Source organism: Dermacentor albipictus, chromosome 2, assembly GCF_038994185.2.
Source record: "Dermacentor albipictus isolate Rhodes 1998 colony chromosome 2, USDA_Dalb.pri_finalv2, whole genome shotgun sequence".
NCBI classification, from domain to species: Eukaryota; Metazoa; Arthropoda; class Arachnida; order Ixodida; family Ixodidae; genus Dermacentor; species Dermacentor albipictus.
The window spans coordinates 206,712,778-206,724,971 of NC_091822.1; the positions used below are offsets into that span (position 1 = coordinate 206,712,778).

The 12,194-nt window shown below is 50.3% G+C and overlaps 1 protein-coding gene across 6 annotated transcripts in view; it reads right to left on the minus strand.

Annotated features, from left to right (window-relative positions):
* LOC135903402 (neprilysin-1-like) overlaps positions 1 to 12,194 on the minus strand; it is a 553,033-nt gene that overhangs the window by 281,445 nt on the left and 259,394 nt on the right. For all 6 annotated transcript variants that reach the window (XR_011512359.1, XR_011512358.1, XM_065433718.1 and 3 more), the window contains exons 13-14: positions 11,945 to 12,048; positions 11,827 to 11,885 (exon numbers count right to left, since the gene is read on the minus strand). Coding sequence is in view for 4 of the 6 variants with exons in the window: in XM_065433718.1 (XP_065289790.1) it covers positions 11,827 to 11,885; positions 11,945 to 12,048 (163 nt within the window). In the remaining 2 variants the exon portion in view is untranslated. The remainder of the gene's footprint in view (positions 1 to 11,826; positions 11,886 to 11,944; positions 12,049 to 12,194) is intronic.

Genomic DNA, 12,194 nt, shown 5'->3' on the forward strand with positions numbered 1-12,194 from the left:
CATGTACGCTGCATAACTCGCTTGTGGATACTGCATACGTGAGTCGAGTATGCCCTTGGTATAAAATAACTTTTATGCTTTAGGTAGTACGATTGTTTGCAGTTCGGGACATGTGTCAGAATGTACGCTGTGCGCCCTTCGCGCTTTACGGCAGCCTGCCGAGTTCGTGCGGGTGCCATGTGTGCGCATGGAGTTCGCGAAGTGCTCTCGCAGTTTTTCTTTTTTATATACATGTGTTCTGTTCGCGCGCTTCGCACAAAAGGGCATGTCGCAGTTCAAGGCTTCAAGGAGGAAGAGACGATAAGGCTCGTACAGGCATTTATCATAAGCCGTGTAACCTTTGGCCTTCCTTTCCAAAAAGTATCAAACTCAGAGGTAACTGAAATAAACGCCCTTATACGCTCAGCTTATAAGGCGGCGCTTGGTCTACCGCTTTGCACTAGCACGACCCTTTTTAATGCAATGGGTATTAGCAACACATTTGAAGAACTCGTGGCTGCAACACTGATTGCACAACGAGAAAGGCTCAATTCCACGAAGCAAGGTCGAACACTTCTTTGTCGATTAGGGTATCCACTCAGACCGGCACATTGTAACGACCATACAGAACTCCTCCCACCGAACATACGAGCCCAGATCTCTGTGTCCCCAATCCCTAAAAACATGAGCGAGAAATTCCACAGACAACGGCGCCTTGCACGGGCCAGGACACTCGAACGCAGGTTCGGTAGAAATCCGGAGGTTTATTACACGGACGCGTGCAAACAGGATAGCAAAACTTTCACTGTCGTAGCCACAAACGCACAAACTACTATTTCCGCAACAGTCGGAACAGGGTCGGTGGCCACAGCAGAGGCTACTGCGGTGGCTCTGGCTATACGTGACGCTGAAAATAGAGCACGTTCTGCGGTAATACTAACCGACTCGCAGTCGGCATGTCGCCTTTTCATGGCAGGTACCCTGCCCAAACTCACCATCAAAATCCTAGGAAGAAATCTCACGGAACACCACGCTATTACGTGGTGTCCGGCGCACGCCGGAGTGACGGGTAACGAGATGGCGGACCGCCTCGCTCGAGAATATAGCATCCGAGCGACGGAACGCACTCTCGTAGAATCCCCGATCACAGCAGAAGATAGCTTAGAGGCACAGAGACGAGGAAGGCAACAATATAGCTTTCCAGACACATCCTTGGACTCAGCGCAAATGCGGGACTGGCGCCGACTACAAACCCGTACATACCCACACCTACTCCTACTACACCACATACACCCCACCGGGTATCCCAACACTTGCCCTTGGTGCGGAGGGCGGCCATCTCTTGACCATATCACATGGTCATGCCAGAGTCGGCCACAAGAAATCCAATCACCCCTTATGGGGCAAAACTCCAACAGTAGGCAGTGGGAGGTGTGGCTAGCCAGCACGGTGCGGGAGGACCAATTGGCCCTTCTCGACCAAGCCCGGCGTGCCGCGATCGCCAGTGGGGCCCTGGACTGAGGGACCCACCCACTGGACCTGAATGTGATTTTTTTTCTTTTTTTAAATAAAAGTTTTATACTACTACTACTACTGTCCTTGTGCAACACATTTTCCTAGCGTACGTCTGTGCTTTATTTGATACCGGTTTCACACGGGGCTCTTTTAGCCGCTATCCAGTCCGTTACAAATCGAATTTCTCGGACGTGATTGGCTCCTTTGCGCAAGTTACGAGAGTGAGCCAGTCGTATCGATAATTTCGATCCGGATCGGGCTTGATCGCGATCTAGAGTGGTCGTGTGACACCGGTTTTACACATGGCTCCCACATAGGGAACACTTTAAGTTCAATACTACTGAGTGAAGAGCAAGTGCCAGTGGTGGTATGTGGGCAAGCCTTTCTGGTGAAGCCAATACTTGTGCATTCAAAACGTTTCAATTACCAGCGTAGTGCATCAATGTGTCTACTTCGACAAAATCGAGCACCAGTGCAGATATCTGAGCATACCTGTCCAGGGCAGCAAGTGTGTCTACAATGAAACCACTACCAGCATTTGCGGCAGTTCTATTTCCAGCAGCGGGACTGCACAATAAGCAGTAGGGTGCTCTCAATCTGTTTATCTATGAAGCTCTGCCTGGACTGTGTGCCAAATATTTTTGGACGTGAAAGTGGGGGTGAATTGGTAAACATCAGTCGAACTGTGCCTGGACTTTGTGGCAAATGTTTTTGGATGTGAAAGTGTGAGTGAACTGGCAAAGAATTTGCTCTGGGCTACATGTGTTAAACGCGTTTCTAATTCAGAGTGCATTTTTTTTTTTACTTTAGGAGACTGAAGATGTGCGCCAAGTGTGACATGTCAGTGTGCTAATTAATGTATTTGCTGGTTTGCAAATTATTCGTTGCAACTTTGTTTTTGCGAGAGAGGTACAACTTTGCCTCTTAAAGCGTAAAGGGCTTTTTAGATAAAACACTTACTATTTATTATGACCATTGCTTCCTTTGTTACACAAATGCGGCTTCCAGTGCATTCTAGTTTATTTCCATGTTTATGTAAGTTTCTAATATGAGGCTTGCATGTTCATTTCTCACGTTCTGGAGTGGCAAGATGCAGCATTACTGTCTCATCGTTCGCTGTACTACAGTAGTGTTCACTTGTTACACTGAATCCCCCGTTTAAGTATTCTGTACTAATTTCACTTTATTGCTTTTTTTGTTGTATGGTTATTTTTTCTCGCCATTACCTTCTTTGATATATTCTAAAGGCAATATTTCCAATTTTGCATTGTTCCTATTTTTTTTATTTCTGTCACAGGATTGTTTTATGATGGTATGCGGTGGTATTTCTTTTTGTGCTCTTTTCAAGCTTCTAGCTGATTGGTAACATTGCTTGGAGGCAGTTACCATCCGATTCATACTCTTGCATTTTTCAGTTTACTTCTTTCATTCGCTCCGATGTCACTTCTACATAACTCTAGTCCATCTAATAGCACGTGCACTTTACTATGATAAATTAGACACTTTAGTACACTCCAAGTTTTTCTGTTCATTTTTGTATGTGTACTTGGAATTTTGTTTATGTGCTAGTGAATGTTCACTTTCGAGTTCATTACGAATCCTTTCTGCGACTTTTGTCATTGTTGATGTACTTTTACTTCTATTTGCATTTCTCACACAGTTTGTTCGAACCTTGCATAAGCGTTACATTTTAATAAAGTGTTTTTGCTTTGTCACAAGGTTCTCATTTCATGCACTCTTGGCATGAAGGGCTTGGTCTGGCCACCTGCCAAGACGTGGCCATTTGGTCTTTGCAGGATATCATTCCCATTGTGGTTGTAAGCATCGTAGCTTACTAAAGGCGGTATTAAGGATTTATTATTCCTAACAGGCTAATTTTCGTGCGACTTGGTAGAGGATGCGCCGGCCATGCGGGGAACAGTGCTTGGCACTGCGCCATGGCTCTTACAGTCAACACCGACGCTTCTACTCATCTGGGGCGCGATTGGAGATCGTTGTTCGAAACGCCCGATCAGTTTCACCTCACGCGATTGGCCTAGGCCGTGCCAACGGGTGCGGCTGACGACGTCTGCGTGGCATAGGCCAGTCGCGTGAGGCGAAACTAAACCCATGTTTTCAACAACGATGTCTGATCGCGCCCGTCACCCGCGAAAATTAGCTTCAGATGATCGTAAACCTTTCAAGACCGCTTCTAGACCAGCTTTTTGATAACGTCCTAAAAACGTTTAGAAATTGGTTACGAATAGTTTTGGCAAAGGGATTACTTGTGTCTTGCCCAATCCTATTTCTAGACCAGCTTTTCGAATACGTCTTGCAGACCTGTTCTAGATCGTCTTAAGAAAGTAATTAAGCCGGACATTAGCAGAAATATACGACGTTTTCCCGCCGAAGTTCTCTCATTCGTGTCTTCTTTAACCCGTTTTTATCGTCTTGGATAAACGCTACGAAAACGTTACGTATCTCTTTTGTGCTACCTGGGTTCTCTCTCCGAAAAACCAAGTTCTTTGGTTCGTTCCGCTTGCTCAGGCGAACGTTTCGTTACCGCGCCGAACGCTGCGTTGCTCGGCGCTCATCGCGTGATTGGTGGGTGCAAAGAGCATGCAGAGCGAGTGAGTGGGCGGTGCGAACGGGGTGCGATAACGCTATCGCGTTCGACTCTTGAAGGCGATGCTTAAGCGTACTCCAATTTTTTTCTGGTTTGGTAAGCATAGAAATCCTCACGCATTAAAAATAGGCAAACCAGATGCCGAACAAGAAAACGCTCACACGCGCAGCCGGCCTCGCTCGATTGAGTGGCATGTCTGGTGCATGCATCTGGCGTGTCATTCGCTTGTTGCTAAGACGTAGAAAAATAAGTCGCAAAGTATTGGGGGCGAGCTCCACCACTGGAAAAGTGGCGCCACCATCGGCGTGACGTGGCATGAGGGATCACGTGGACACAGCGGCCGCGTCGGCTGCTTCGGAAGTGCCGAAGCGAACTGAAAACGAAAGCTGAAAGTCTCACCAGCGCTGCGGCTCTGATTAAATGGTGAGGCCTTCCCGCCTTAAGTGTCTGCTTGACAACATTTGAAAGCACTCGGCAATGGCTGCCTTTAGAGGTGTGCAACAACGTAGACTACTGCTCGGTGCCGCAGTGCCAGACGTACGTAACGGAGCCGGGCGACAGCCTTATTTACACGTAGCCGCAGGACAAGAAGCTGCGTGAAGCTTGGCTCGCGAAACTTAGAACCGGCAGACGGCCATGGGCTACAACTCAGATATGCAGCAAGCACAAACGCGAGGAAGATTTCTTCTACGGCGCCGGGACATGCTATGCTCGGTGAGTAGCAGAAAACGCGCACTGAGACGCTCGGCAGCTCGCCCGCGCCCGCTGCCTGGCTAATGTCATGACGGTTTGGTCAATGAACTTTTTATGCCAAGCATACTAGCCGCACAACCACGCTCTTCCTTGCTGCGCCGCGCACGGCCACGTAGCTACCACATGACGTCATAACAGCTGCAAAGCGGACGCTTAAGTTTCGCCTTCAAGAGTGGAACGCGACAGCGTTCGCGTCGACCCGCCAAGGGGTGTAAGACAATGGGCTACGGCGCAGCGACTACGCGCCCCGCATCGGACGCGGTGAGCGTCGAGCAACGCAGCGTTCGGCGCGACAACGAAATGTGCGCCTGAGCAAGCGACGCACGCCTGAGCCGACGCCGACGACACCGGCTTTTCTGCGACACGAGCTCCTTAACGCTGTCGCGTTAAAATAAAGGCTAGTATGCTTCGCATCCTGGGCTTAACCTAAGCTAAGCCACAGCCACTTTTTGATGCTAGATACTGGCAAGTTAACTGGAATGGAAAGGGTGCGGTAAAAAGCACAATAAAGAAGGCATGGGGTATGGTCATGTTTGTGTTATGAATTAATGCACTGGATCACGGAAAAGAAGCAGCGGGAAATCACATGCCGAGAAAATCGAGACAGATACAGGGCGACGCAGCCTGAGAAATAATATTGAAACGTCCTAGAATTTAAAACACAAGAAAGATTAAATCGTCGCGACGGCACACCAAAATCGCCGTGGACATCGACATCTCTACAACGAAATTGTTTTTGAACAGTTCTGATAGCGTCCACGCAACAATTGCTGCTTGGGTACTGTCAAATGCTCATATTCTGCGGACTAAATCTCACGGAACGGTGCGAAAACGCGCACGCAGCGAAAGCGAAACATTGAGCGCGGATATGCATGCAGACGCGCAGTCTGTCACGGCCAACCCGTGCACTCGCCGCATTGAGGCTTCATTACGTTATGCTGTATTTGGTTATACAGACAGTCCACTAGAAGAACATATTTCACATAGTTTTCTCTCAGCGTTTGCCTACCTTTCATGCAAGAAGCCGGTTCGGGAGACTCCACCGCGGCGACCGCGCGCAGTGGCGTTCACTGTACGTATTCACTATAGAGATAGCGTCTGTACACGATTCTGTGCTTTCATTTGCCCAAGATTATTATTTCGACAGTAACACACTTCCCTCGTTTTCAGACTACTGACAGAAATGCCCAGGAGGGCTGCCGCGTGGTGTTTTTATTGAGCGCCGTAAGCGAAACCCATGAGGAGCGCGCCGCGTGATCCCTCATACTACGCAAGGGAGGCGCTTCCAACAGATGGCGACTCCGTAAGTCCTCGCCACCAATAACTTCATTTAATTAGGGAAAATGAGACGTACCCCCAATTGTACCAATTGCTACAAAGGAAACCCATACGGGTTCCTCGAAAGAAAACCTTCGCATTTTAAGAAAAATTCGTCCTAATCCCTGACCCGAACCCGGGACCACCGCCTTTCCGGGGCAGCCGCTCTACCATCTGAGCTAACCAGGCAGCCAGCAGAGGCAGGGCGAAGTCGGATTTGTCAACAACTCAAAGAAAAGGCAGGAGTTTGACGTAATAGTTCTGCGGAAACGTGCAAGGTGGAGAGAATTAATTAATTAAGGGAAAATGAGACATCCACCCAATCGTAGCAATTGCTGCAAAGGAAACCCAGACAGGTTCCTCTAAAGAAATTGTTACTATTACTAGAGTTGATACGATTGGGTGGATGTCTATTTTTCCCTTAATTACTTATCTCCACCTTGCGGATTTCCGCTGAACTATTACGTCAAATTTTTGCCTTTTCTTCGAGTTGCTGGCAAATTTGACTTCGCGCTGACATCGGGTAGCCGCCTGGTTAGCTCAGATGGGAGAGCGGCTACCCTGAAAAGGCGGTGGTCCTGGGTTCGAGTCCTGCACCAGGACGAATTTTTCTTCAACTACGAGGCTTTTCTTTCGAGGAAACCGTATCGGTTTCCTTTGTGGCAATTGCTACGATTGGGTGGATGTCTCATTTACCCTTAACTATATATTACTTCTCTGTACCTTGCGGGTTTCCGCAGAGCCACTATTACTTCATTTATACACAAATGCCTTTTAGTTTTAGCAGGAAAGAGAGAGAGAGAACGAAACCTTTATTTGAAGTCGTGACTTGTCAGTCGAGGTGGGAGGGTCCCTGATTCCAGGAACCCTCTGGCTTGGATCGCCCTCCGGGCCCGGGCGACGAGTTCGCGTTGGTCGACCAGGTGCGGCTTGGAGATCGCAGCCTCCCACGTTTCAGTCAGGAGGTTTGGGTTTGCGTCTGCGGCTATTAGTTGCAGCGCTGTGATGCTTGCACGGGTGTTCTTGCATTGCAGGAGGAGGAGCGCCAGAGTGTCTGGCACGTTGCAGTGTGGACAGGTGTAGCTGTATAACGTCGGGTGGAAATGATGCAGTAAGCTTCCGTGGGCAAAGGCATTGCTCTGGAGTCGCCTGTAGTCGGTGCCTTCGTTTCTTGTTAGTTTTGGATGTGGTGGAGGGTAGACCCTGCGTCCAAGCCAATAGTGTTGTAGCAATGCTTGGTAAGTTAACGGTATTGTTTCTGTTTCCTCCTCTGATTTGGGTGGGTGGGACCTGTCTAGAATGTCGTGCGGGGAAGTCCGGTTGATGCTTGCGCGGGCCGCGGTGTGTACCGCTTCATTCCCACATGATGCAGGTGTATGGTGGAGGAGTATCGCCACGTTTCAGTAAGTTGATCGCTTTGATGAAGATTCTGCCCTTCATGTGGTTGCCTGCCGCTGTTTGAGAGTCGGTGAAGACCACTATGGCATACTCGCTTGTATGGGTGGCGAGTGCTATAGCGGCCTCCTCAGCAGTGTCCGTGCGTTTGGCGAGAATTGTCGCCAATGCCAGTGTCGTCCCCCTGTAGTCTGTGACGCTGATGGCGAAGGCGTTTCGGCCCGGATACTTGGCTGCGTCCACGTAGCGCGCCGGCGGGTCGTTACGGTGCTTGTGTCTGTTGGCGTTTACCCTGGCGAGCCATCTGCCTTGATGGTGTTCTGGATGCATGTTCCGAGGGATCTGAAGAACTTGTAGACATTCTCGCAATTTCGATGTGATCTTTTCCTTACGTTCGCCATCGTGTTCTAGATTGGTTACGTATCCTGTGCGTCAGAGGATTGCTCGGCCTGTGGTTGTGAGCTTGAGTCTCTCGATCTGGTTGATGAGGTGCGCTTCTGCGAGTTCTTCCCAGGAGTTGTGAACTCCCATGCGAAGCAATCGGTCAGTGGAGGTGGTTGTCGGTAGTCCTAGGGCGAGCTTCGTGGCCTTTCGTATTAGAAGGTTTAGCTTTTGTTTCTCGGCTATCTTTAGGTTGAGTTAAGGAGTTCCGCATGTAATGCGGCTGCAAAGGAGGGCTTTTACCATTTGCAAAGTGTCGTGCTCTTTGAGGCCATTGCGGCGATTGACGACCCGTCGTGTCAGATGAGTAAGCTGTGCCGCGGTGTTGTGTAGCCTGGGGAGTGTGGCGGAGCCGGACCCGTCCTTGTGTATATGGACCCCGAGGACTCGAAGTGAGTCGACCTTCGGTATCGGGACTCCCTGAAGAAGGACTTGTGGGTCCGGTGCGTCGTGGCGTGGGGGCCGGCCCCGGGTGCGTGCCCTGAGTACTAACAGCTCGGATTTATCTGGGGCACAGTGGAGGCCGCAGGTGTTGAGGTACCGCTCGATGATGTTGACCGCCTCTTGAAGACGGACCTCCTGATCACCCGTGCTCGCGCCTCTCTTCCACAGTGTGATATCATCTGCATATAGAGCATGGAATATCCCTGGGAGGGTGTCTAGGAGGCGGGGAAGATTTAGGAGGGCCACGTTGAAGAGGAGTGGCGAGACTACGGAACCTTGTGGCGTGCCCCTGTTAGGTAAGTGAAATGTCTTGCTCCAGAGGTTGGCAATCCCCACCGTGACCGCACGTTTGGTGAGGAAAGCGCGCATAAAGGCGTATCTTTTGGCACCGCAGCCGATATCTTCTAGGTTAGGGATAATGGCTTCATGGCTCACGTTATCAAAGGCGCCCTTTACGTCTAGCGCTAGAATGGAAGACTTGCTGTGTTTGCTCAAATGGTCAAGAATATCTTCCTTTAGCTGGAAGAGGACGTCCTGCGTGGAGAGCATCTGGCGGAAGCCGAACATGGTGTGCGGATAGTGATCGCTTTCCTCAAGATGTGTGGTGAGCCGTTCGTTGACTATGTGTTCAAACAGTTTCCCGGCGCAGGACGTAAGGGAGATGGGGCGGAGATTTGCGATGGAGATGGGTTTGTTTGGCTTGGGTACCATGGTTACCTCCGAGTGTTTCCAGGCTGTTGGTAGCTCGCCCTTAATCCAGCAGTCGTTATAGTACCGAAGGAGAGCCGTCAACGTCCGAGGGGGTAGCCGTCTAAGGTGCTTGTTGTTGACTCTGTCTTTGCCCGGGCTCGTATTGCGTGTTAGCCAAGCGAGGGCCACCTGCAACTCTGCCTGTGTGGAAGGCCGATCTAGCTCTTCGTTCGGCGCTCCTTGGTACTCCTTGGGTGTGGAAAGGCTGGTGACAGTGGTTTGCGGGTTAGCTGTTGTAGCTTCGTCTGAAGTTCTTTGAGGAGCTGATCCTCTGTGCCGCCATAGTTATGGATTAGTGGATGAATTGTATGTCTTTGTTGGCCTTTGGTGTGGGTGTCGTCGACCAGGGATCAAACTATATGCCAAGTCTTCTTTGTGCTGAGGGTCCCTTGAAGTTGGTTTCAGAAGGATCGCCAGTTCTGACTCGCTAGCTGTTCAGCGTACTCCTGTACCTGCATGCTTAATAGGGCAATTCGGCGCTGGAGCTTGCGGTTAAGCGTTTGGCGTCGCAATCGTTTGAGGAGGGATCGCCGAGCCTCCCATAAGTGCAGTAGGTGGTTATCGACCGCCGGATTGTCTTCGTCTAGTTGAATCGTCCTGGTGTGGCCGTCAGCCGCACCTATGATACCGTTTAGCCAAGCTTCAACGTCTTCGATGTCCGAATCGTTGTCAAGCTCATTCCTATACGCGTTCCAGTCAGTGAGTCGCGCCTTTCCTGTCTTGTGCGCGCGATGAAATTGTTCAACCTCGATTTGAATTATGTGGTGATCGCTCCCTAGCGTGTCCGGGAGCCGGGTCCACGTGGCCTTCGGCACGTCTCGAGTGAACGTGAGATCAGGATTGGTGTCCCTCGACACGCTGTTGCCCACTCGCGTGGGTGGGAGCAGGTCATTCCATAACGTAAAACCGTTCTGCTGTGCGGCGTCGTGAATCCGTACCCCTTTTTTGATGGTATTGGGGTAGCCCCAGGCCGCGTGTGGGGCGTTGAAGTCCCCTACCACAACAAGCCGGTTGCCGTTAACGTGCTTGCGAAGGCCCCGGACGAAGTGGTCGTAGTGGAGTAACTGCTCCCGCGGCGGGCTATAGAGATTGGCCAGGTATAGGCTGTGTTGATTCTTGCGAGTCGGCAACACCTCCACTATGGTGTGTTGAATTTCGGTGTCTTCAATTTCGTGAGGCTGTGTGGTTAGTGTCTTCTTGACAAGAATTGCGGTGCGGGCAGTGTGTGCCATAGTGTTGCAGCCGGGGAGCTTTATTTTCTTGGTGTTGGTTTCCTGTAGCCCGATTATGTCAGGATTGTTTGCTTTGAGATATTCTAGCAGGTTGACCAAGAGGGGTCTATAGGACCTGCAATTCCAGTGCCAAATGCGGAGGGTGGGAAGCGGCTCGGTATGTCTACGTTTGGGAGCCGCCATGTTGGTGGTTTTCCTCCACCTGAAGTAGGTGGTTTGGCGTTGTGGAGCTAGAATCCTCCGTGGATTCCCCTCGTACTTTCCTTCGTCCTTTGCGTTTCGTTCCTAACTGCTCCACCAGATGTTCATGGGTCACGAAATTCTTGTAAGCATAGGTCATGAAGTTGTGTTGTTGTGCCATGAAGCCATCTAGTTTGGCGTCGAGTGTGGTGACCGTACGGGTTAGTGGCTCTACCTTTTGCATGATTTTAGTTATCACAGTCTGTATGGTTCTGTCTGCTGATGCGAGAAGTTTTGTAGTGAGGGTTTCCTCGAAGACTTGAAGGCATCGTTCAACAAGGTCGAGAATCTTCGCTTCATGTGCTTGCAGCCGTTCGTCTACCCGCTTCATTATTCTGGCTTCTACCTGTTTTAGTATGCTTTCTTCTACTCTCTTCGCTACTCTTTCCTCGAGTTCTGACATTTTGCACTCGGCTACCGGTTGTTGTTGCATCGTCCTCTGTAGATCCTGTACTTTATGCTCGAGAGTCCGTATCGTCGCTGTCTCGCCCGAACTGCTCGGGTTCCGCGAGGAATTCGAGGCGCTGCTTCCGTTCGCCGCGGTGACGTAAGTGATTCGCCTAACGGAGTGAGACCGTGACCGAGAGCGGGATGTAGAGCCCGATCTCAGGATAGAGCGAGAGCGAGAGGGTTTGTCGAGGCGAGGGCCCCCGTGAGCTGTCTGAGGTGGTAACCAGCGCGGGGAAGTCTTCGATACTCGAGCTGCAGTGTAGCAGCTCGAGCTCCAGTAAATAGCACGAAAGAATAAAAAATAAATCGCCGTCTGTGGTACAAGGCTAGTGCGCAAGCTGCGGCATTCCAGCACTAGCCTTGTGCCACGTTGTCGGTGTAATGCTTCGCTGCCGTGAAACTTGTCTAGTCCAACAGGCTTTCGCAGGGTTCTCGCACTCGATGCGAGAGCACTTGCGCGCTCGATAGAGTATTTGGTGAAAATGCTCTATGGCCCCCTACTTCACCGGTATATAAAAGCTGTGAAAGAGCAGTCGCATTTGTGCGAGACGGGAAGTTGTATCTACGTTACCATGACTATGTAGTTTAGAGTGTACGTTGCCTGTCCACTGCACATTGGACGACGGGGCCAGGGAGACGCGAGCTGTGTAAGCCGACATTGAAATTATAAGGTTTGACACGTGAACGTTCGGCAAGAACACTCACCGATAGCGTTTCGGTAGACATCATACGAGATGCCCATCCGTAGCTGGGGAACCGGCACACTGCAAGAACACGGCGATGATACGCTTTCCTTCTCAACGCAACTCCAGGCGCAACTCACCTATCGAAGTAATTGTATCTTCCGAGGCGCTTCCAGCTTTGTTCTGCCTTGGCTGATAGAAGTATGGCGACATTTGTCCCAAAGCTCGATTCTGGGTGCAGCTTCTATATCAGAAGAAAGACAAACGTCAACACATTTTGGCTGTTTTGTGGTTCACTACAAAGTTTTGTGTTAGTGCTAATAGCAAGTCAAAGGACGACAGAAGTGTCAGAAGGCACAAGGAATGGCATTTGCTGTTAGCCTGCCACGG